The following is a 24,939-nucleotide window of genomic DNA, read 5'->3' as shown; positions in this document are numbered from 1 at the left end:
ATCTTTACATCTTGAATCAGGGGGTTCTTGAAGCAGCCAACCCCGTGACGCAAAATGTCATCGACCGTGAGGCTTCCTTCGGTAACCACACCGTCGATCTCCACGTCCTTGGCAGGGATGTACACGCGGTACTCTCTCGTGAAGAGCTCGTAGCTAGCAATTGCGTTTGCTTGCTTCAAGCTACTCACAACAACTCGCAGTTTGTTCGGTCTAACCTTTGTAATTTCGGTTACGTCCGAAAACTGTTTTGCCAGGTCCTTGCCGATTTGAATTATATTTAGAGGCTTCTTTATGGGCCTGAAGTAAACTACGAACGGACCTTTCGAAGCATCTGGGTAAGCTTTCACCCGTGTTGCCGGTACCCTTGGTACGGGGCTAGGTAGCGGGGAAGGTAGAGGGGAATCGATGGGGGAGATCTCAATCTCTTCCCCAGTTGTTTCCACATCCAGGAATAGTTGCACCTGCATGTCGTCCATTTTGCGGGAGCGTTACGCTCTACCGCACACAAACGATAAATATTCGAATGTGAGGGGGGGTCAAGTAGTTGCTATTAAATTTTAAAAACAATTTTTCAAACTACAATGGATCAAAATAAAAAAAAAGGCAGTAATACTAATACTAATAACAATAGTAATAATAATAATAATAATAATAATAATAATAATAATAATAATAATAATAATAATAATAATAATAATAATAATAATGATAATAATAATAATAATAGTAATAATAATTATAATAATAACAATAATAATAATACTATTAATAATAATGATAAAAATTCTAAAGTGAATACTTCACCGAACGTCTAAGTCACGACCTCACGGCTGATAGTAGGATTAATCGAGCGTCTCCGCAGAACAAACAATGACGATCCAGCTTCGTGTTGTGACACAGTGGCCGTATCCTACACGCGACCTTGTAGATGCCACTTGTAGTTGACTTCCACTCGCTCGATCGTATGGTGGTCCGTGCTGCTAGCGGGGTAACAGCGGTGCGGGAGAATTATTCTTGCTGATATATCAGCTGCGTATCGGATCACTGGCGGGGTAGCCTGCCCCTACCAGTGTGCAGAAGATGTTTCTGCCGATATATTGCAGGCTATTGTTATCGCACACAAGAACTAATCGAAAAAAAAAACACCCGTACGATAACTCGTGTATTGTTATTTTGCGAATCAAACGGAGATAAACAATTTGCGTCTAATCAAGACGAAAGCAAAACAACGAATGAAGTGAACACGTAAAAACAACGTAAATTTACGTAAACCTGAATGTTTTCACTGGTTTAGGTAAATGATACGCATAAAAATTGGTGAAAAAACGCAACAGCTTAATAAAATGCGAATACTTAATTTTGGGTAAAAATTTGTATGGAGTTTTTGATATTGATATTGTTGATTCAAGGTATCCGATTTCACCTAAATGATGACTTCCGTGCAGGTACCCAAAACTAGGTAGATCACTTTTACCTTAAAGTACACACTGAATTTATCTCGGCAAACTTCCCAACAGCTGATGGAGCTCGGCGAATTTTTTAACAAATGTCAGTAATAAATTTTGACGAACATTCAGCAAATATATCGATCCACCGTAAACCAGCAGATATTTAATTTCGTTTGCCGAAGTTCTTGAAAATTCTGCCGAAAACTTGTAGAACATTTCGCTGAATTTATCAGCTGTTGAGTTCTCGGCAATAAAATCTAAGTGTGTACCTTCCCGCACAGAAGGGCTGATTTGCGTCATAAAAACGCATATTTGGGTGTTTTTATTTTTCTGTGTAGTTGTACACCGGGATGCCACATATACAGATTTTTCTGTATTTTACAGATTTTTGAACTGAAAAAACCGAGCCTTTGGCATCCCTATACCGAGTAACAGTGAATGACAATGAACTCATGTCCTGGGCTCAAATTAATTTGTGCCCGCTGTCAGCAGTAAGATAAAGATGTATGAAAAGAAGCGGTGATATGCTATCTCGTTTACACATATGTGGAGATGTTAGCCCTTGAAACATGGCGTGATGCCAAAGGGGTTGAAAAAAAAAAGGTAATCCACGAGACAGTTGCGATCAGCTGATTTCAGTCTGTTTTTTTTTTCAACTTATGAAATGACAGCTTTACGTATGTTCGATCGGTCGCAACTCGGATGCAACCCGGATTCAGAAGCGTGAAAAACAAATGTTTTCCGATCAGTAGCTCTAGTATTGCGGGTGCCAATCCTAAATACAACAATAACAAATCACTTTTGATATTATTGCCGACATTAGAAGATTTCGGTTTTGGTCGTGTTTTGGTTTCGCAACTTGAAAAACAGCAACAATAACAAACGTACCAGCGTTGAAACGTCACCCGTGGATTGCCTTATACAGAATCTGTGTTACAGAATTACAGAATATTGCCAAAATTCGTAAAATGGTCTATAGGATCAATAGACCATTCTACGAACTGACAGGTCACGGATCCTGCTGATATTGATGCTGCTTTTACGTGCGTTATGTCAGCGGTTCCGAGCTTTCTGTCAAAATTTCATTCATGAATTGAGTCTCGTAAAATGGTCTATTGAGGAAGCGATTTTACGAATTCCAATTCACATGGAAATTTCGCGGTATGTGGAAATTCAGCCACTAGGAGACAATAAATGTACGACCGTTTTTTGGTTAAGGAAATCATCTATCCATCCAGTGTAGATTCTATCTCGCATGACAACCTCGAAGACAATTTAGTTCCGCTAATAAGAACATAACAATACACATAAAATTCATGTTGACGAAACATGTATATATTTTTCAATTACTTAAATGATAATAGAAATAGGTTTCATCTTAACTCAAAACTATATATTGTCATCTATTTCACTACCAACTTCGTGCTCATCATCATTTTCAGCACCATCACCTTCAGATTCGTTATTCATAAGTTTACGCTTCTTAGAGGCACGATTTTCTTTTTTTTCGTCTGCAGACTTTTTTAATCCCTTCATCTTCCTGGTCTGAATGCTATTGATATCTTGCTTGCCGACGTGTACCCGTCCGTGAACGTTACCCAGCTCATCTCGACTAACGTTCTTCCGCTTAGCAACTTTCAGGATAGCAGGTTGTCGCATTGCATTTTTATACAAGTCATCTGAAGCTATCTTGGTGCGGCGAATCGTTAAGTCCATGCGAGGCCCCATCTCGACTAATTCTATTCGTGGTGTTCGCTGACCGCTTTTCTTCAGCATCACTCGATACGAACGCATTAAGATCTCCAGGTCCTCGGTAATCGTGAAACTGAGTACGTGCTCTAACCCCTGCAGTCGAATGGAATCCACATTATCGATGTGAAAAATATCTAGCAGCAAACTTCGGATTCTACGCAACTCTTCAGTCAATTTCCATTTATACCCGTTGAAGATTATCATAGGCTTCACGAATGCCGAAATTTTTTCGTTATTAAAATCTTGTAAGCTTTTGTATTCTTTAATACCAAACTCAACCATGTCCAGCACCTGCTCATCGTAGATCCGTCCGAGTGTTAAATTGTTTGGTCGTTTTTTCGAGGAAGATCCAAACATAAATAAGTGGCAATCATTGGATTTAGCTAACCTATGGGTTATATTTCGTCAATGAGTTGACACGACGAATCGTATACTATTATTTGTACTTACTGCTCCAAAGGAGTTGCATCTTCAAACAACGTAACGTCGTTGTTCCGCCTCATCAGACTAGCCAGTGGTTTTTTGAATAGATAAAGATCTTTCAATGCTTGGCGAATTTCGTTGGAGCATTTGCGACCTTGCATGATGAGCGTCTTTTTGGGGTTTTCTATTGTTTTGGGCTCGCGCTCATCTAAAGCTCGTTTACCACGACGGGTAACAGGTTTCCTGAAACAGTCAATCGACACTCATTAGATTAAAATACTGATTTATTGCTGTAACTTACTTTATACGAGTAGATGACATAATTTATTTAACTTAAAAAGTTTCCTTGATATGAAAAATGTTGTTCGTTTCAAGAACACGTTTTTGTGTATCACCTCGATTGACGAAAGCCGAATGAAAACACACCACGGTAAATAAAAAGAGGGACCGTTTAAATATTACATAACAACGTATAATAGCGGTTAAAACGGTTAAAAGCTCTAATGTTTAAAAAAACTGTTTTCTTTTGAATAACAGCACTCATATTTTTATTACAATAACTAAAATATAGATTAAACTAATATTTTACCGTATAGTTCAACAATATATATATATATATATATATATATATATATATATATATATATATATATATATATATATATATATATATATATATATATATATATATATATATATATATATATATATATATATATATATATATATTTTATTTTTATTTTTTTTTTTTTTTTGTTTCAGGTGGAGGGGAAATTTGCATCCAAACCCCTGAGGTGACCAACCTCAGGGAGTGTGGGGTTGGTTTGATTCAGTGACCGGACCCACTAAAACCCCTCCAGTCTCCAGCCCATAATACTCCCCGGGACCACCGCTAGGTATTGCTTCGGGGAGCGGCTTTTGTGCTCTGTGCACCCTCTTGGTTCTATAGATCTCTTTGCTAACTTAGCTAACTAACCTGGAGACTGGCCGTTAGCTAACACTGGCGTGTCGGTGGTCAACCTGTCGCCTGTTTTGCAATTCTAAAACTATTTGAGAGGCGGCTGTACAAACCGCCCTCCAAATGTTTGGGTCTTTACACATCCTCCGAACTAGGTTGTCCGGAGTGGTGTCTGGCCCGCTCACTACCATCATGTCGCTCCGCGCATGCACAAAACGAGGGCACACGAAGAAGACATGCTCAGCAGTTTCTTCCGCATCCGCGCACTCGGGACACATGGGGGACCCCGCATGCCCGAATCTGTGTAGATACTGCCTGAAGCAACCATGACCTGACAGAATCTGTGTCAAGTGAAAGTTAACTTCTCCATGGCGCCTCCCGACCCATCCGGATACGTCCGGAATAAGTCGATGCGTCCATCTACCCTTTGCGGAATTGGACCATTCCTGCTGCCATCTGATCATCGAGAATGACCATCTGGTGCCTCGTATACCCCTTAGGTCACGTTGATCGAAGCATTCTACGTCCTCCTTAATGGCTATGCTGATAGGCATCATGCCGGACAGGACGCAGATTGCGTCGTATGACACTGTACGGTACGCGCTCACAACCCTCAGGCACATGAGCCTGTAGGTACTTTCCAGTTTTCGACGATGACTGTTGGTACCTAACGCTTTGGACCACGCTGGCCCACCATACCTAAGTATGGACGAAACCACGCTGGCAAGAAGTTTACGCTTGCTGCCATATACCGCTGAGCTATTGGACATGATTCGAGATAGTCCTGCAGCGGCCGTTGAAGCCCTCTTACAGGCATAGTCGACGTGACTCTTAAATGTGAGCTTATCGTCAACCATAACCCCCAAGAGCTTCAAGGAACGCCTTGAGGTAATGGTGCAGTCACCGACTCTGACCACCGCCTGTTGCTCTAATTTGCGGTTGTTCACAACCGTAACCTCCGTTTTATGGTGCGCTAACTCCAGTTTCCTAGAGTGCATCCAGTCTTCGACCTTGCGTATGCAGTGCGCGGCCGTCAACTCGACCTCTTCGATCGACTCGCCGTAGACCTCTAGCGTGATGTCGTCTGCGAAACCGACGATCACAACCCCTACAGGGAACTTTAGTTTCAACACCCCGTCATACATGACATTCCACAACACCGGGCCCAGGATGGAACCTTGCGGTACCCCTGCGGTGATTGGGACGCACTTCTGACCCTCCTCCGTGTTGTAAACTAGTACCCGATTCTGGAAATAATTTTCCAAAATCTTATACAACGACACCGGTACGTGGATGCTCCTAAGCGCGAGCGCTATGGAGTCCCAACTGGCGCTATTGAATGCATTCTTCACGTCAAGCGTGACGATTGCGCAATAGCGAATGCCCCAACTCTTACGCTGGAGTGCTACCTCTGCCGTCTTGGTGACAGAGAGAATAGCATCCAGCGTGGATCTACCTTTCCGGAAGCCGAACTGGTTACTTGCCAGACCGTTTACACCCTCTGTGTAATTCACCAGTCTGTTGAGGATAATCCTCTCAAGCACCTTGCCCGTAGTGTCCAGCAGACAGATAGGTCTGTATGCCGATGGGTCCCCTGGCGGTTTCCCAGCCTTCGGCAACAGCACCAATCTCTGTCGCTTCCACCTGTCCGGAAAGAGGCAGTCATCCAGGCACTTCTGCATGACTGCTCGAAATAGATCGGGGGCCACTTTCATGGCCGTCCTGATGGCCAAGTTCGGGATTCCATCCGGTCCCGGTGCCTTGCTCACCTTTAGGGAGTTGGCGATCACGATGAGTTCCTCATTCGTAACCCTTACCTCCTCCACAACCTCTGCACGGCTGCCGTCTCTCACGGATTGGATGCCCGGCAGGTTGGCCGACCATCCCTGGTCTGTGTCTGAGATACTGGAACGTCGGACGTGAGACTCAGCAACCGGAGGCCAAGGATTTGGCTCGTGTCGTGGAAAGAGTCCCTCGATGATACGCTCCAGCATCGCTGGTGATCGCTCTGCAGGCGCCAACACACCTTTGGTCTTCGCCATTACGACTCTGTAGGCGTTGCCCCACGGATTCGTATTGGCACTCGCGCATAGCCTATCGAAGCAGGCCCTTTTGCTCGCCTTTATCGCACTTTTAAGCGCCGATCTTGCAGATCCGAATACTACACGGCGCTCTACCCTCTGTGCATCGGTACGTGCACGTTGCAACATCCGTCTTGCACGGAGGCACGCGCTACGGAGGTCCGCTATCGCGTCGGTCCACCAGTATACCGGTGACTTACCATTCCTAGGTTGGCGGGTCCTAGGCATGGTGGCGTCGCACGCCCGCGATAATGTGGCAACTAATTGGTCAGCACTCGGGCGGAGCCAACTGCCCCCCTCGCGCTCTCTTCTCATTGCTTCTGCAAATACCTCGGCATCGAAATGCGATGTCTTCCACCCGCGGACGGTCGGAGTATTGGCTCTACCCGTCGCCTGCCGCACCACGTTATGGACTACGCTATAGCAGACCGACTGGTGGTCACTATAGGTGTAGCCATCGTCTACCCTCCAGTTCACGATCAGTCCTGGGCTGGAGAACGTCACGTCGATGATCGACTCCGCACCATTTCTGCTGAATGTACACTTGGTTCCAACGTTGGCCAGATCTAGGTTGAGCTTTGCCAGAGCTTCCAACAAGATCTGACCCCTCCGGTTCGTGCGGCGGCTTCCCCACTCAACAGCCCAAGCGTTGAAGTCACCCGCCACTACTAAGGGTGTTAGTCCCGTCAGCTCCATAGATAACAAATCGACCATCTGGGTGAACCTTTCGATAGACCAACGCGGCGGAGCATAACAACTGCAGTAGAACACTCTGTCCACCTTGGCAACCGCGTATCCTTCATTTGAGGTTGACACAACCTCCTGAACCGGGAACTTGCTGGTCGTGCATATGGCCACCGTACTGGACTTATCTGCAACCCAATTACCGTTTCCGGGAGGAATGCAGTAGGGGTCCGATACGATTGCGATGTCCGACCGCGACTCAGACGCTGCTTGGTATAGCAGCTGCTGTGCCGCATAGCAATGGTTCAGGTTCAATTGCGTCAGCCTCAAGCCCGTGGTTTCGTGGCCGCCTTACCGGCTGGGCACCGTGGGCCTCCCATAAAGTGCTTGGCGTCCCGTTTTCCAGTACATACCAAGCACTTGGGAGGCTCCCCGCAGTCTTTAGCTTTATGGCCAGCACCACCACAACGCCTACATAACTGGCTCCTATCGGGCCCCTTGCAGGTCCAGGACTTGTGTCCTCCCTCGAAACACCTGAAGCCACCGTCCGGCTGCTGGAGTATGCTCAGGGGACATACTGACCAGCCAACCTTAAGTTTGGCTGTCTTCAGGGCCAGAGTTGCATCGGCCGATGCAAGCCGGAAAGTGGCCACCTGGGTCCCCGCTGGACCCTTTCGGAGGCGAATTACCTCAGTGGCTACTTCCACTCCGCACTTCTCCTTGAGGGCCTGTGCAATATCGCACCTCTCGGTGATTTCATCCAGGTTTTTGAGCTGGAGAGTCACCTCTGAGGTGAGTGCCCGAATTTGCACATCTTTCCCGAGGACCTGCTCGGCTACCGTCTTGTAGGCAGCGCCCTTGTTTTTAGCATCCTTACGGAGCTCAAGGATCATCTCGCCGGTGCGAGAACGACGGATGGTCCGCACATCCGCTCCCAGATCCTTGAGCTGGGTTTCGCCTCTCATTTTCTTCAAGACTTCGGAGTACTTGGACCCCTCCGTCTTGAGTATGAGGGCGTCGCCCCTGCTTCGCGCCTTCTTTCCCATTTTTGGACGATTTGTCGCCTTCTCGTCGTTGCGCTTGCTGTCTTTTTGGCGCTTCCTTCCTCCCACGGTAACTCAAGGGTTTCCCGTAGCTGCCACTTCGGCAGACTTTTCGGCGGACTTGGAGGCCGTTGGTGTGCTATCTCGCGGGCTTAGCACAACCAACCGTTTCTTGCTGTTCTCGGGGGCTTCCCCCGGAGACTGCCTTGCTCTTTTTGCGGCTGACCCGGAGGCGCAAACCGCTGCAAACGTGCAGGTGTCCGTTTGGACCGACTTCGTCGCCCTTCCGGTCACCTCCGTTGCATTCTTCTCTGCAGCCACCGCTCTTGCCTTGAGCTCGGCGTGCTCCTTCTTCGCAGCATCGACGGAGGACCGAAGCATGTAGAGAGCCTGCTTCAGGTACTTCGCCGTGTTGGTGCGACTTTTCGCAAACTCGATTATGGCATCGAGCTGCTCCGACAGCGCTACTACCTTCGGTAGCGTGACTCGCTGTCTTCCGACCGCCTTTATCAACAGTGGACCAGCCACTGCGATGTCTTGCGTCGATCCGGTAGGCGTACTGCCTTTGCCGTCTTCGCAGGCGTCCTTTACTGCATCCATCTCCGCCTTTCTCGGCGGAGACCTCTGGATGCCTCCTCGTGCAAACGGGTTTTTCAACCCATCTGCGCCCAATTGTTGATCTTCATTATTTTCATTGTTCATTTTTGTTAAGTGGGTCCCCCTTCCAGCCGCTATCCTTATCCATACTGGAGTGGTCGCCTATCTGGTCCCATGGTAGTCTATGCCGAAGCAGTGAGGCCATGGCTAGGGGCGGCTGCCATAGAGCCTTATGAGCAACTATGACACCCCCGACCGGCGCAAGTCAGGAAAGGACATCTGATCCCACTCCTGCCCGGTTCCCACCGGGCAATGAATTTGGAACGTACTGGAAGGCCTGCCAGGTTTTACGGGACGGAGACCCCTGCACCGGTTGTTGTCTCGCCGTTTCAAGCCGTTGTCACACGACCTTACTAAGGGAGCTCGGCGCAGGTGCCAGCCCAGAATCGTGGTACGAAAACGAAATCCGACTCTTATCATATGGCGTTGCGACCAGTTACCGTAATTGGGAACTTACTGGCATCAATCCCAATGGGCGAATTAGTGCATTTGGGTGGTGGGAGCGGCACTATTCGCTCCGTCAGAGCTGCTTCCGGATAATGTGGCTTTTGTGAGAATTCGGCGGCCCAATGCCTGAGTCTCACCACAACCTAGGCTAGCTCTCGCTGATGGTCCGGGACTGCGTTCTTGCAGTTAGCACTTCCGTGGCCTACGGTAATCGCCAAATACCGACCCGTGGTGGCATACAGCTCTGCCAAATATATATATATATATATATATATATATATATATATATATATATATATATATATATATATATATATATATATATATATATATATATATATATATATATATATATATATATATATATATATATATATATATATATATATATATATATATATATATATATATATATATATATATCTATTTGTCTACCTAATTTTTACGTAACTTATAAAAAGCCCACCAGAATGTTTTATCGTTTTCATCGTTAAATGAAGTTGCCGAAACGCTGACAGTTGACGCGTCATCATTATCAATCATTTACATCATCATCTACATGGTCTCATGTTTTGGTTGTTTTGAGATGAGGTAAATTTGTTCCAAATATTCGCATATTCGCAAAATGATTGAGATTACAGCAAAGTTAATAAGAGATCAAAGTGCTGTTTTTCTGTGCGGTGAGGTTGTCGAGTGTCTGATAACATTTACTAATCCAAAATTGTCAGAGCATGCAATATCACAAAGCAATAAGTATGTTAAGCAAACTACGAGGTAATTCTTAGAATGAAGTAAATGAATGTTTGAAATAATTATAGTGACATCTTGGAGAACCTTGCGTGGGCTACTGCCCAAATACATTGCTATTGTAACTCGACAATCCAAGACCGGGCGGGAGCAACAGCAGAACCATCCAACACAATTAATAAAAATGTTAGTGGTTCGACATCACTCAACTCAAGCAACCAATTGAAGGGTGAGGTTCTAAAATCTTCTGATCCTAAAATTTTATTTTGTGACCTGCGATTATCCCCGGGAGAATCTAGACAGTGTGAGATAAACATTCATATTTGTAAATTTGCAACATTAATTGTTTTATGTTACAGTTATGTTTCGTGAAACCCTCTCTGTAAACACTCCTCCAACATATCGAGGTATTATGGTAAAATACTACTACAAAATCACCGTGGCTACTCAGCGAGTTGGATCAACTGTTCAAGCGTTGTACATTCCAATTCGAGTCCTACCATTGCCACCAATAAATTGCAGCGATGAAACGATTACTTTGAACGATGAATCAAACGAAGATTTAGCACCGAATAATCCGTTTTTGGAAAAGAAAAAGTCACCGTCTAAAATCGAATATGCCCTTCATTACTTACAAAATATTACAGCGCGAAGGCGGCCAAACTTTTACCTAATATCTAACAAAAGAGGAAAAGTCGGACGGTTTTGTTTGTTCAAATCAATTTATAAGTTGGGCGAAGACATCGTTGGAACGTTAGATTTTAGCTGTGGGACTGTGAAATGCGTTCAACTTTCCGTGACACTACAGTGTGAGGAAATTGTAAGAAAAAAACTTCCCGAAACTAATCCAGACAAAGATCCAACTTCTGGTTCAACTGGACGTATAACGAACTTTACGAAGCATCACGAAATCTGTCTCGGGTTACTTCAGACCCAAATGATCCTGCCAATTCCTTTGTATGTAACTCCGTCCTTCGAAACTGATCTGGTTGTCGTCAGATGGAGGTTACATTTCCAGTTTGTAACGAGTATCAACGAAGAACTAAATACACAAATTAGCAGCGAAACACTGGAATGGCAGGCCCCAACCGATATCTCAATCGAAACGATGATCTGGAATTTACCAGTATCGCTTTACCCAACAGCGCCAGTTCAAATTCCACAGGCTGGTGGAAAATTTATGTTAAACATAAAGTGAGTTTGAACAGAGCAGATTAATCAATAAAGTGTTGTGAGAATTGTTAGTCACTTACTCGGTAGAAAGCCATACATGAACGATGAAATTTCGGCTTATATGTAAGGTTGAAATAAATATTGAGACTAATTATTTAATCGGAATCTGAACTTCTATCTACTTCGTCCTGTGCGAAATTCTCACTGTTATCATTAACATCTTTATCCCAACCAGATTTTTTGCCAATTAGAAAATCTGCCCTCAATGCTGCCCACGTCGTTTTGGATTCAACGCCGTCATCTGATTCATCTTCGGATTTAATCTCATTCTCCATTTCTTCCTTTTTGACAAGATTATCCACGAGCTCTGATTTTGCCCGTGGCCCATTCATCAACACATTCAAAAATTCCTTTTTGCTAAGGTTCTTCAGCACTTTTTCCCGTTTATATTCTAATTTTCCTGCATCTTGCAGTTTTTGGTTTACGTCCCGTTGCTGTTGACGGACTGCATTGAATAACTGAACGGTGCCTCTAGTTGCAATTTTTTTCAATGTACGTTCCCGCTCGAAATCTCCAATTGATGGCCTTACTCGTAATCCCAGAATATCTTTTTTCAACAGTGCTCTTTGACGGGTCAATTCTCTTGCCACAGCTAAAGCATCCGGTTTCTCATCTTTTACGTCTTCTTGATTCTGGCCAACTATTTCAAACTGATTAGTAGTTTTGCCCTGTTTACGTTTTCGCTGCTTATCGACATCTTTAGTTGCCTTAGAAAGAATCGAAGCATCGCCGCTTTTTCGCAGATATTTCGCCATTGTGAGAGCCCATTTGGAGGCTACCTTCTCGTCTTCATTCTGACTTCCACATTCGTTATCGTCAGAAACAGGGAATTCTTCATCGGATACATACTGATCATTTTCCGATAGTGAATCGCTCTCACTATCCGTATCTCGCTGAGGAGCCGACATATGTACTGAGGAAAATAAAATTCAAGTTTTGGCATATACATATAACTGTACTAACACTTACCTCTAGCTTTCTTCGCAGCTTTAATCCCAGTCGTCATTCTGATTTGAATAGTGTAAAATATGATTAATACTAAATTTATGCTCACTTTCAGAAAACCTATAAAAAGTTATCAGAAAAGGCAACTATCACAGTCGCACGTGCATGAACCAGTCACAGAAAACAAAATAAACAAGCGTGAGTTGACCAACGCAAACAACCACGATGGCGAGATGGGCCGTGAGCGGCCTCAGCCGACCTGACAGGTCATGTCAAAGAAAAAAAAAAAACAACCACGACAAAAGCACGATAGAGCTGTCAAACAAGTTGTCGAAAAAAAGTACAAAGCCCCCCGACTTATCGTTCACGACAAGAGGCTCAGTGCTGCCAACATTCACGAGCTGCATAAACGCTTTCGCCTGGCATCGACCCTGTGGCCCCCGTTCCCTTTGGAGAAAACTCCGAACAGAGCAAAAGTTGGACGAATTCGTCATTCGATTTTATCCGAGGAGAAAATCGTGTTTTAAAAGTTTCAAGCGGAAGCAAAAACGCTTATATTTTGTCGCGGAAGTGCTGCGCATTGCGCGTGTGATATTTACACCACCCGGAACTGGTTGGTAGTGGCCAGAAATCGCAGTGGAAGTCGGTTCAGCTTAGGACTGCAATTTCTCCCTCTGCAGCATAGTAGTGCGTGGAGTGTTGGAAGAAAGAAGATTAGGACAGCTGACAAGAAGAAGCTCAAGTGAAGCGAGGACAAAAAAAACTTGTCTGTGGTGTAATCTAAGCCGCGTAATTTGCTTTTAATATAAATCAGCTGAACACCCGTGAAGTGAGTGAGATCGTGCCTTAAAAGGCACTTTTGAAGACTGTTTAAAGTTTTACGAATCGAGAAAACTAGCCTATCAAATTATTGACCCTAGCCTAGCAGAAAGGAAGACAAAACCCATTCGAACGCTGGTAGTAATATGAGTAATGCTATTAACCAAAATGGTACAGGTCTAGAGCAGCAGGTAAGCGATCTCTAGTTCAATGAATTTTTCTTTCCCTTTATTCTAGTGTCAACGTTAATCTTGCTTTGCAAAATGCTGCATACAGCTGAAAATGTTGCACAATGAACTTCCCATAACCTGATTTCTTTGCCTGCTTCCGATTTGCAAACCAGTGATGCCAGTTTGGTCGAGAGTTTCTGTAATGACGGGAATTGTTAGAATTTTTTCAATGTTCGTAATTATATGTTGTAATTTCGGTTATACTAGTATATGATTCAAACTTTTCTAAACGTTTACTCTAGTTTAAGTTAAAATACGCCAATATAAAATTGGTACCAAAATAGACTTTTTTGAAAGATCATTTGTGAACTTATTCCACAAATAATTTTTAAGAGAACTTCATAGCCGCATGGTTGGTTACAGAGCCCGCTTTGCCAAGTGAGTGGTCGTGGGTTCGAATCTTAGTAGAATAAAGCCATTTGGTCGTCAAAAGACTAACATTGGTTTATTGTCAATATAAGTGCACTTATATTCTTGACTTAGTTATAAGCGACATTGGCAGAAGAAAAGGAGGGTTGGTATAGTAGACAGTAAGCTTGAAACTGAAGGCTATCAACTTATGTCGTTTTCGTTTTTGCGGTGTAGCTACCCCGCGGACTACACTTTGTCCTATCACTGTTTTTTTAACATTTTCCGGACTACCCTTTTTCTGTTCCGGACAATCCGCGCAAGAAATAGAGTGCAGTTTTGAAGACACCAACACATTCACACGTATGTGTCAAAATAAAAAAAAAATGTGTCAAAATCGGTTTGCTTTGATTATCGTTCTTCGTGTGTCAAAAATAAGGTTGAATTTTATTTATTTTATTTTGTTATTTTGTCATTTTTCAGTAAATTGGCAAATTTTTTGTACAGTAGCACAAACGCGATAAAAGACAATGGTGATAATGACCAAAACAAAAGTGACAGCTACCTCTGGTATTACGCACACCATTGCAACTGCTCGGAAAGTGTTTTTTTTTTCAGCTGCAAAGCGTAGTCCGGGACGGGATAGTCCTGCCGTAAAAACGAATTCGACATTACACATGCACGGATATACCTAAAGGACAATCATGTTATTCACTCGCAAACTGATATTGTCAATAATATAAAGTGTGGAGCACAGAAAACACATGGGCAATATCATTAAATAGATAAAATAATAAATCAATTAATCGATTAAATCAAATGTTTCTAATCGCAATGATGAGTTCATGCAAAAAAAACTATTTTGTTTGTTTATTTTTACGTGCAGGTTTACGTCTCTCAAACAAAACCTGCTCTCTCTGAACATCTATTCATTGTTTAAATTTATTGAATTTAAAATATATGTTTCATAAATAATTTTTATGATCTCCATGCATTTTTTTCGATGGAATTCAAGTGTGAAAGGAAATAAAATCTTATATAGGTCGGACTCGATTATCCGGAATACATATTATTTTTATGGTGTTCGTTTTCAATTTTTAATCCGAAATTTTACCTCCATCCCTTCTGGTATATTTGTTACCGTTGATGTCAATCCCGGCATATTTGGGATATGTTCGAAATAAGTGAAAATAATCATTTTCTAATTTATTTTTTTATGCTTCTCAAGAAAACACTCCTTTTCGCCTCAGAAATAATTTCTGGTTACGCCACTGCATCATACAAGTAAAATAAAAAAAGGAAATATTTATTTTACGTTTGTCAATCGCAAATTTGAATATTTTTTCTGTGATTCGATTATCCGGAAAACTCGATTATCAGTAACGATTTTTTTTTTTTTTTTTTTGATGTTCCGGATAATCGAGTCCGACCTGTACCTAAGATATATATTTATTTTAAACAAAAACAACTTACCGTGCCCTAATTTTGCGCGGCTCTTAATTCTGCGCATTTCGTATTAAAATGTTAAAAAAATATCAATTAAAAGCAGATTTTCAAAAATGATGTTTCGAAGTGATTTCCTATATACTGCCGCTCCAAGCATAACTGTTCCAGCGTCCATAAGGTTTGCACAGAATATGGGACAGTTATGCTTGGAGCGGCAGAATATGAACTGTCAACTTTCAGCTTATGTTTCCTGTTTTACTGCACGGTATCAACATTTAGAATTTATTAGAATTGTTATATGTAACTTTACATATTTAGATTGTCACGATTTTATCAAAAATATATTCTCAATAGGGCTATTAAAAAAAAAAACATGTATTTACTTTTTTTAAGAATGCTTCTTTAACTACGTATATTTTGCTTTAGTAATGCAATTTTACTACCTAAGATAGAAAATAATGAACTTTTATCACAAACTAGAAAACTGACCAAGCATGCAATATGGTAAATGGTAAATTTTAGAAAAAAAACTCATCGTATATCTTTAGTTAATGTTAAAATTTGCATTCTAACTTCAATAACATATTGATAAAAAGATAAATTTAATTTCATGGCGTTTTAAGGTCAATCAAAATTTTTAAACTGACTGCACATTTGCATAGCATGGTTATATTTAAAGCTTGCAATATTTCCGTTTCGGTGAATTGGCAGCACTAGTTGAACTCAAACAACGTGACCGATAAGTGTATGTACTAACTGGCAGCAGATTCAACCAGTCACCATCAAGAGACAAGTCGTAGAAACATAACTTCCTTTTTACGTATCATGAACTGACTGCGTGACGACTGACGCGAAGCATAATGGGAACGTCATCACGAGTCGGTTTGCAGGAAAGGGCTAACATTTAACTGCAACAAGCGCGATCATCCTCCTAACGGAACTCATGTTTCAGCTGGAGCTTGAGAAATTTCGCTCAGATTTAGCAGTTTCGTTTGTTTAGCTTAAACCCTCTACCTTTATATAAACACGAAAACAGAAGGGGTGCGACGCTGCTGGTTTTACCAGCATAGAGGGGAAGTCCAACAAAAAAATAAGAAATACTTTCTCTCGCATTGTGTAGCATACTCTGTTCGATTTATTGTGGAACTGGCTCATTACTGCGCAAATATATTTGCCCATGAACGCTAAGATTTCCATCGATGTCTGTATATTCACACACTTGTTCATGAATCATTTAGACAACTGCTTTTTTGCTGCTGATTCATATTATTTTCAAAACTATCAATGCAGCGCAAAACTATAACAGCGAGGTTGTCATTGTAAGCAACGGCTTTTAAATTTCAACATCGTTTGCTGTATAAGCAAGTTGCAGTTGACGTTCTCGAAATGGTGTTTCAAATCGCACTTATTGATAAGCACAATGATCTGTAATGTAACTCAATACAATGACTCATTTACAGGTATACTATTTACTGTATACTGCTTTGCAACAGGTAGCATAGTAGCAAGCATTACACCAATGTCATCCATACATACACGATTGGCACTGAACTAAATCTGACTCAGTTCACTCAAGGTTGGCTTGTAGTCTTTTTATAGTCTTCAAGCTCCATACATTGCTGCCTCAGTTCGCTGTTCGCTGATTGAATCAAATTTTCTTCATCCATAGGCGAGCGTGTTGTACTGACGGTAGAAGGGTATGCTAATCATATACATATATATTGTTCTTACGTAAATTTTTGAATAGTTGATTGCCTTTCATATTTTTTAAACAATAATCTTGCAACAAAAAGCTATGGTTGATTTCATTAAAACCGCGAAACTATTTTTTGCTGACCCTAAATACGACCAATTCCCCTATAAATTTCGCGGTACTTTACGCCAGTTTGCACTCCGTTTGCATAACGGAACATTTCTTTCTTCCAGCGTTTTGCAATAACGGCGAGCAAAGCACACCTTCAAACGAGAGAATGTCTTCTTTTCTTTATTTCAATTTGAAAACGTGTAACTTGTATTTTCTCACGTTCTCTATCCTCTGTCTGTTTCTCCACAGTTTGCTGGTCTGGACTTGCAGCAGCAGCAGCAGCTGAGCAAGCAAGATTCTGGAAATTTTAAATCTTCGGCTGCCCGTTACGTTCCACCCCAGCTGAGAAGCGGCCGTGGCAGTGGAGGAGGTGGTGGTAGCGGTAGCGGCTCCGAGAGTGACCCGTGGCCCAATAATCGCGGAGGTGGCCGTGGAGGCTACGATCGTGGTGGTCGTGGAGACGATTTTTCTGGAGGCTCGTCAAGATATTCGGATCGCGATCGTGGAGATTCCTATAATAACCGAGGTGGAGATTTTAATCGTCGAGGAGGAGGAGGAGGTGGAAGGTTCCAAAACGATCGCAGGGATAATTACAACCGCGGCGGCGGTTTCAACAATCGTAGCGGCGGAGGCCCTGAACAGCAGCCTCCACCAACATTTGAGCAAAATGGCGAAGAACCTCGTGACGGTCAACCTGTCGATCGTACTGAACATAGAGGTGGGGGTAACTGGAATAACGGTTCTCGTGGCGGTCGCGGGGGAGATTATCATGATAAGCCAGTGGATAGTCGTCCACCACAGAATGACCGTTGGCAAGAGCCACCCTCTAACGGAGGATCGATGGACATTAAAGAAGGAGTATACAATTCCGGAGGTGGAGCCGGTGGTTACGGAGGCAATCGTGGCGGAAAAGAAGGAGGTATGGGAGGACGCTGGAACGAGCGCGGAAGAGGAGATATCGATTACACGCAGCTCACCGTTCGCGACGAACGCCTGGAAGCCGAGCTCTTCAAACACGGTAATACCGGTATCAATTTCAGCAAGTACGAAGATATTCCCGTGGAGGCGACGGGAGACGAAGTTCCGCCGCACATCTCGACTTTCCTTGATATCGAGCTGACAGAGATTATAGATAACAACATAAAATTAGCGCATTACGATGTACCGACACCGGTTCAAAAGTATGCCATCCCAATTATTATGAGCGGACGCGATTTAATGGCATGTGCCCAAACTGGTTCCGGCAAAACAGCCGCCTTTTTAGTACCGATTCTCAATCAAATGTACAAGCACGGAGTTAGCCCGCCACCACAAAATCGTCCTTTTAATCGTCGTAAACAGTATCCACTTGGTTTGGTATTGGCCCCAACTCGCGAATTGGCCACCCAAATTTTTGAAGAGTCTAAAAAGTTCTGCTACCGTTCTCGTATGCGTCCAGCCGTTCTATATGGCGGTAACAATACCCAAGAGCAAATGCGTGAACTGGACCGCGGTTGCCATTTGATTGTGGCTACTCCCGGACGTTTAGAAGATATGATTATGCGGGGCAAAGTAGGATTGGATAATATTCGTTTCCTTGTACTAGACGAGGCCGATCGTATGCTGGACATGGGATTCGAGCCACAAATTCGTCGAATTGTAGAAGACAGCAAGATGCCTGCAACTGGAGAGCGCCAAACTCTTATGTTCTCCGCTACGTTTCCGAAGGCAATCCAGGAGCTTGCTAGTGATTTCCTTCACAATTATATTTTCTTAGCTGTTGGTCGTGTCGGATCTACATCGGTCAATATCACCCAATCGATCTTCTGGGTGGATGAAAATGACAAGCGTTCGCATCTGTTAGATCTACTGTCGAACATCAAAGCTCATAACGAGGGTGATGAAAAAGACTGTTTGACGCTCATTTTCGTCGAAACGAAAAAATCGGCAGATTCATTGGAGGATTTCTTGTACAACTACAATCATCCGGTCACTAGCATTCACGGTGATCGTACCCAGAAGGAACGAGAGGAAGCTCTAAAATGCTTCCGTTCTGGACGTTGCCCGGTTTTGGTCGCTACTGCTGTTGCCGCTCGTGGTTTGGACATACCGAATGTGAAGCATGTTATCAACTTCGATCTGCCGGCAGAAGTCGAAGAATACGTGCACCGCATCGGTCGAACTGGTCGTATGGGAAATCTTGGAACAGCAACCAGCTTTTTCAACGAGAAGAACCGCAACGTAGCAAATGGACTAGTTCGATTGTTACAGGAAACACAGCAGGAAATTCCGTCATTTTTGGAAGATATGACCACCGATCGTTCTTGGGGTAGCCGAGGTCGTGGGGGCGGACGTAACCAACGCTACGGTGGAACAACATCCACCTTCGGCTCCCGGGATTATCGTCAACAAAATAATTCTCGCAACAATAACCGTGATCAGCGCAGCGGCGGAGGCAGCGGTGGCCGCGGCAATTACGGTGGAGGAAACTACGGTACGTTCTTCAAACACATAGTATTAACATAAATTAAATTTGTTATTTCGGAGTAAACTCGAAAAATTTAAATCCCAGGTCTAGTACATTTTTTAACAATATATTTCCTTTTCGACATACAATTTCAGGCCGTGACGATGGAGGCTACTTCCGTAACGGGGGCAGCAGTGGAAGCGGCGGTGGTGGTGGTGGTAGCTATGGTGGAAGCTATGGTGGAAGCTACAACAATAACAGCAACTCCGGCCACGATTGGTGGAACGAGTAAGCGATCAGGTTCCACGCAAAGGAACCCGCCTGCAGAACATTTCCAGACTATCTATGGAAACTTTGAAAGAGATGCACATTACACGAAACCAATCAACACAGCTATGAAGCAAGCAAAAGAAAAATAATAGTTTTGTTTATATGAGAATAGATGAATATATCTAAACGGCAAATAATTTCATCAGAAATAATTAAAGTACCGTTCCGTAACTTTTAACATTCAATACAATGAAAAACAAAGGGTTTAAACAATCGTAAAAATCTTTGTTAAATACCAGAAACTTAGCAAAATTCCTAATTTATCAAATTATATGCATTTTAAAACACCTTGCAGGCCCGCTTAGGAATTCAGAATAATGAATAAATATAAAACAGTGAATTTAATAGCCACCTCTAAACTCACATGGATATACCCAGCAGAAGAAAGAAACATAATCATATAAGTGAAGAGAACACAACAGTAAAAAAAAAATCGTGAACTATGTCTATCAAAAATCGACCTGAAAGGAAACTTTCGTGGATATTCTGCCGATCGCTTCTTTCTACACCGGTTAGCCGCAGTCAACAGGCCCAGTCAGCAGTGACACGTTTTGGAAGCAGAAGAACTATATCGCGGTGATATACAATTTGATGTACTAGTAAACACAAGAAGTGATAGCGCAGATTGGAAAGGACTGTTTTGAATCGTCAAACGTAGCAATCGCAACCAATGTGAAAAGATGAATTTTAAACAAGTGATAAGACAGACAAACAAAAAGCATACAAAAAATTGCACTTTCTCAATATGTACTAAGTTCCGTACAGAAACCAACAACCGATTGTGACAAATTATCTTCAATAATAGCAGCAACAGAACATACAACAATAGATAATTCGATGCAAAACGGAAGACTATTTTCTAAACACTATTGTAGAATACTTCGAAATCGCATTTCCACTAGGTGACTAACATTTTATTTTAACGCTCATAGCTGTTTATGTAAAGCTTGCTTGTACCAATTGTTAGCGTCTTGAGTCTGATTCAAGAATCAAGTGAAGAAATGAATATGAAGGAGTTCGCGCCAACTCGACTGAGGGGCTGGCAGTGCCCTTTCAGAATTCGATGAAATTTGTGGATATGTAGGCCTTACTACCCCACCTTTCAAACGGCTCCTATACGGCCATGTATGGAGCCGTTTGAAAAAGTTATTGTTAGAAACATTTTTTTCCATAAGAGTGTGTGGGATATTCACTGTAATAAATAATCAACACTTCGGTTTGCAGGGATAAAATCGTATTTTATTCGAGGCGTTAATTGAAGCCGTTCGCGTGTTTCTAAGACAACTCTTTTTCTCTTCTCTCCTCTCTTTCTCTTGTTCAACGAGGGGGTGCACACACGGTTGTGTGCACCACATGGTCCCCCCCAGTTACACGAGGAATCTGACGCGATGTCCCGAAGGTGTAACTCTTGTGCTTGGGTTTTCTTGAGGGATCTCTTCTCTCAGGATGAACGCTGGTTTTATTCTGTCTATAGATATTCGTTTTTGCTTTCCATTTATCATGACGTCAAAAAATTTTTCGGTGCGGGTGGCTACCTCGAATGGCCCTTCATACGGGGGTTGAAGTGGCCGTTTAACAGAATCAATACGAACAAAAACATGACTGCAGTCTTTTAACTTCTTTGGAATGAAAACTTGTGATTTTGAACGGTTGCTTCCACCAACTGGTTTCAGTTGTCGCAGGGTAGAACGAAGTGAGCGAACAAACTCACTGCGGTCTACATTTTCGTCGAATTTCACGTTGAAAAACTCTCCAGGTAGCTTTAGCGTCTGACCATTTCTGCTGCCGAGCATTTCATGTCTTCCTTGAAAGAGGCTCGTAATCCCAGAAGAATCATGGGAAGTTTATCACATCAATGTTTGTTGTCAACGGCCATAATGGAAGATTTCATCGTTCTATGGAACCGTTCGACCATTCCATTTGCTGCTGGATGGTATGCTGTGGTTCTAGTTCGTTTTGCTCCTAACAAATGGCTCAGTTCCCTGAAAAGCTCCGATTCGAATTGTCATCCTTGATCAGTTGTCACTGTTTCAGGTACACCAAACCGAGACACCCATTCACTGCAAAAAGCACTTGCCACTGTTTCTGCTGTCATATCGGGCAATGGCACTGCTTCAGGCCACCTTGTATACCGATCGATCATTGTTAGGATATAACGCTTTCCATTTGATGTTGGCAATGGTCCAACTAAGTCGAGGTGTACGTGTTGAAATCTAACGGTAGGGATGTTGAAATTGTGCAGTGGTGATGACGTGTGCCGATGGATTTTAGATCGCTGACAACTTTCGCACGATTCCACATATTTCTTAATATCAATGTTCATGGACGGCCATACAAACCGTTGCTTCACTAGTTTGCGACTAGCACGAACGCCGGGATGAGCTATATCATGAAACATTTTTATTACTTGCCTGCGGAATGATTTTGGGATGAACGGACGCGCACATTGTTTCTGTGATACATCACAATAAATTTGATCTCGTGAGTGTGGCAACGATTTTAATTCTAGCTGAAGAGATGTACTTGAACCCCTTAGTAAGCTTTGTAATTCTTCGTCGACTGTTTGCTCTGCAGCTATACCCGCGAAATCCAAAGGACAAGGTGCAATGATGGTGGCAACACGGGACAGAGCATCTGCAGTTGTATTATTTGCACCACTGACGTATTGAACATCGGATGTAAATTGCGAAATGTATTGCAAATAGCGCTCCTCGTGTGGCAAGTAATTGTTGCTGGTAGAACCTAATGCACGGGTGAGCGGTCGGTGGTCCGTGAATATGGTGAATGCTCTTCCTTCGATCAAATATCTGAAATACTTCACGGCCATTTTGATTGCTGTTAGCTCTCTTCCGAATGTGGAGTACTTTTTTTGAGCAGACGAAAATTTCTGTGAGTAAAAACCTAGCGGTTGCCAATCGTCATTCACTAACTGCTGCAATACCGCCCCGGCAGATGTATTTGACGCGTCTACCATTAGGCTAAGGCGTTTCGACGGATCAGGAAAGTGCAACAACGTTGCATTGCTGATGCTCCGTTTGCAGTTTTCAAAGGCTTGCTTTGCCTCATCGTTCCAGTCAAGCTTTCGTGAGTCGTTTTTTCGGTTACCGGGTATCAGTTTTTGTAAGGCAATTTGCTGGTCTGCAGCGTGTGGGATAAATCGTTTGTATCCATTTACCAGCGCCAAAAAACGTCGAAGTTCCTTTACTGTACTTGGTAGTATGAACTCTTCCAAGGTCCGTACTCGCTGAGGAAGAGGTCGTAGACCACTACTGTTGATAAGGTAACCCAAAAACTCTATTTCTCGTTGCGAGAATCGACATTTTGCTAGGTTGATTACTAAACCGTTCTTCCGTAATCGTTCCAGCACACATTCCAAATGTTTGCGATGTTCTTCGTTTGACGATGAAGCGATACAGATATCGTCTACAAAAACAATTACAAAATCAAGATCACCAAAAATCTTGTGCATGAGGCATTACATAGACCAAACTGCATTTTCGTGAATTCATACAAACCGAAAGGTGTGATTACTGCTGTTTTTTCGATGTCCTTTTCTTCCACGGGAATTTGATGGTAGGCTCGTTCCAAATCCAACGTGGTGAAAATAGACTTGCCATGCAACACATTTAGTAAATCGTGAATGTGGGGCACTGGGTATCGGTCCGGCACAGTGACAGCGTTTAATCGTCTGTAATCGCCTACGAATCTCCATTGACCGTTTTTTTATGTACACAGTGGAGCGGACTTGCCCAAGAGCTGCTTGAGCGACGACATATTCCTAACTCCGACATGATCGCGAATTCGTTTTTTTGCAGCCTGTAACTTATCTGGTGGCAGGCGTCGGGCTTTGCATGACAATGATGGTCCTTTAGTTTGGATATGATGTGTTACGTCGTGTTGAACCTGTGACCAAAGTGTGGAAGGAACCGTTACTTCACGATATTTTGTCAGTATATCACGAAAAGAGTGATCTTTGACTATTGTACTGACACTACACAGCGTGCTTTGAGTTATACTTCCTAACGCATGAAGTTTTGTTATTGAATCGATTAAGCAATGACGTTTAAGATCGACGACAATTCCGAAATGTGCCAGAAAGTCAGCACCGATTATAGCAATACTCACATCAGCAATGATAAAGTTCCAAGCAAATCTCCGTCGAAGGCCTAAGTCAGTGGTAACAAACCGACTTCCGAATGTGTTGATTACGCTTCCGTTAGCTGCATATAGTTTCCACGGTGCAGAAATTTCCTTTTTTCCCTGGATTTTGCCGGTATTATTGACAAGTCTGAACCAGTGTCTATAAGAAAGCGTTTATTTGCTGTCCGATCGAAAATAATTAAACGGCTACTGTTTTGGAACGTTCCCACCTCCGCCGTAAAAGGTAGAACGGATTTTAGTTTTTTGAGCTTGAGAAACGACATGGAGAACGGCACTGTCGAGCAGCAGCTCGGAATCTGCGATGATACCAACAAATGTCTGGTTGCGCATCATTTCGTCTACGAGAGGTAGAACGACTGCGTTCGCGATTCGGACCAATTTTCAATTGTCGAATTTCCCCTGCAAGGGCGGCAATCTGTGCTCCCAGCTCTTGCATGTACGATGGTGGTGCGGTATGTGATGCTGCCGCAACCTGTGGGCCTGCCGTGTCGCTCATTTTATCGGCCATTTCTGCAAGTTTCTCCAAACTAACTTCACAAATAGATAAGACTCCTCTAATATTCGATGGCATGCGCTGTACAAACAACATTCTCATCAACTCTTGGTTTACATTTAGATTCGCCGCAAGTTCTTGCATTTTTGCGAGAAGATGTGAAGGACGCATGACGCCTAAGTCGCAAGAATTAAGAAGTTTCTCGAATTTTTCCCGCGCGGAAAGCTCGAAGCGTGAAATTAATCGATCTTTAATGGCTTGGTATTTCAGCTCTTTCGGAGGATTTGCCACCAAGTCAGAAATATGGCGCAGGACAGTCTGATCGACCTTAGCCAAAATGTGGTAAAATTTCGTTTGGTCGTTATTTATCCCAGCGAGAGCAAACTGTGCCTCTGCCTGGGCGAACCACATTAATGGATCAGCTTTCCAAAATTCTGGCAGTTT

At 43.0% G+C, this 24,939-nt stretch overlaps 4 protein-coding genes across 4 annotated transcripts; 2 read left to right on the top strand and 2 right to left on the bottom strand.

Moving 5' to 3' along the window:
* Window positions 1-2,761: 2,761 nt before the first annotated feature.
* On the bottom strand, window positions 2,762-4,049 carry LOC129728233 (ribosome production factor 2 homolog). The gene is made up of 3 exons (XM_055686651.1): window positions 3,925-4,049; window positions 3,651-3,866; window positions 2,762-3,588 (listed from the first exon to the last, which is right to left on the bottom strand). Exons 1-3 carry the CDS (start codon window positions 3,942-3,944, stop codon window positions 2,838-2,840), a joined length of 987 nt encoding a protein of 328 aa, XP_055542626.1. The 5' UTR covers window positions 3,945-4,049; the 3' UTR covers window positions 2,762-2,837.
* Window positions 4,050-10,021: 5,972 nt separating this feature from the next.
* On the top strand, window positions 10,022-11,578 carry LOC129727602 (RAB6A-GEF complex partner protein 2). Its single transcript, XM_055685587.1, has 3 exons — window positions 10,022-10,246; window positions 10,312-10,544; window positions 10,600-11,578. The coding sequence occupies exons 1-3, from the start codon at window positions 10,119-10,121 to the stop codon at window positions 11,436-11,438; spliced, it is 1,200 nt and encodes a 399-aa protein (XP_055541562.1). The 5' UTR covers window positions 10,022-10,118; the 3' UTR covers window positions 11,439-11,578.
* LOC129727603 (RRP15-like protein) lies at window positions 11,553-12,679 on the bottom strand. The gene is made up of 2 exons (XM_055685588.1): window positions 12,443-12,679; window positions 11,553-12,386 (listed from the first exon to the last, which is right to left on the bottom strand). Exons 1-2 carry the CDS (start codon window positions 12,477-12,479, stop codon window positions 11,569-11,571), a joined length of 855 nt encoding a protein of 284 aa, XP_055541563.1. The 5' UTR covers window positions 12,480-12,679; the 3' UTR covers window positions 11,553-11,568.
* A 135-nt stretch (window positions 12,680-12,814) lies between these two features.
* On the top strand, window positions 12,815-20,691 carry LOC129729710 (ATP-dependent RNA helicase bel). The gene is made up of 3 exons (XM_055688473.1): window positions 12,815-13,428; window positions 17,315-19,538; window positions 19,667-20,691. Exons 1-3 carry the CDS (start codon window positions 13,384-13,386, stop codon window positions 19,801-19,803), a joined length of 2,406 nt encoding a protein of 801 aa, XP_055544448.1. The 5' UTR covers window positions 12,815-13,383; the 3' UTR covers window positions 19,804-20,691.
* The last annotated feature ends 4,248 nt before the right edge of the window (window positions 20,692-24,939 follow it).

Source organism: Wyeomyia smithii, chromosome 3, assembly GCF_029784165.1.
Source record: "Wyeomyia smithii strain HCP4-BCI-WySm-NY-G18 chromosome 3, ASM2978416v1, whole genome shotgun sequence".
NCBI lineage: Eukaryota > Metazoa > Arthropoda > Insecta > Diptera > Culicidae > Wyeomyia > Wyeomyia smithii.
Note: the sequence above shows the minus strand (reverse complement) of the source record. Positions and strands in the feature narration are given on the sequence as shown.

Bases quoted from the DNA above. Each gene is read 5' to 3' on its own strand.
- LOC129727602 (XM_055685587.1), top strand. From the start codon at position 10,119: ATGATTGAGATTACAGCAAAGTTAATAAGAGATCAAAGTGCTGTTTTT. The intron at 10,247-10,311 runs GTATGTTAAGCA...AAATAATTATAG, and splicing joins GCAATATCACAAAGCAATAA to TGACATCTTGGAGAACCTTG. The intron at 10,545-10,599 runs GTGAGATAAACA...TTTATGTTACAG, and splicing joins CCCGGGAGAATCTAGACAGT to TTATGTTTCGTGAAACCCTC.
- LOC129727603 (XM_055685588.1), bottom strand. From the start codon at position 12,479: ATGACGACTGGGATTAAAGCTGCGAAGAAAGCTAGAG. The intron at 12,387-12,442 runs GTAAGTGTTAGT...TATTTTCCTCAG, and splicing joins AGCTGCGAAGAAAGCTAGAG to TACATATGTCGGCTCCTCAG.
- LOC129729710 (XM_055688473.1), top strand. From the start codon at position 13,384: ATGAGTAATGCTATTAACCAAAATGGTACAGGTCTAGAGCAGCAG. The intron at 13,429-17,314 runs GTAAGCGATCTC...GTTTCTCCACAG, and splicing joins GTACAGGTCTAGAGCAGCAG to TTTGCTGGTCTGGACTTGCA. The intron at 19,539-19,666 runs GTACGTTCTTCA...ATACAATTTCAG, and splicing joins TTACGGTGGAGGAAACTACG to GCCGTGACGATGGAGGCTAC.
- LOC129728233 (XM_055686651.1), bottom strand. From the start codon at position 3,944: ATGTCATCTACTCGTATAAA. The intron at 3,867-3,924 runs GTAAGTTACAGC...TGACTGTTTCAG, and splicing joins ATGTCATCTACTCGTATAAA to GAAACCTGTTACCCGTCGTG. The intron at 3,589-3,650 runs GTAAGTACAAAT...TATAACCCATAG, and splicing joins GATGCAACTCCTTTGGAGCA to GTTAGCTAAATCCAATGATT.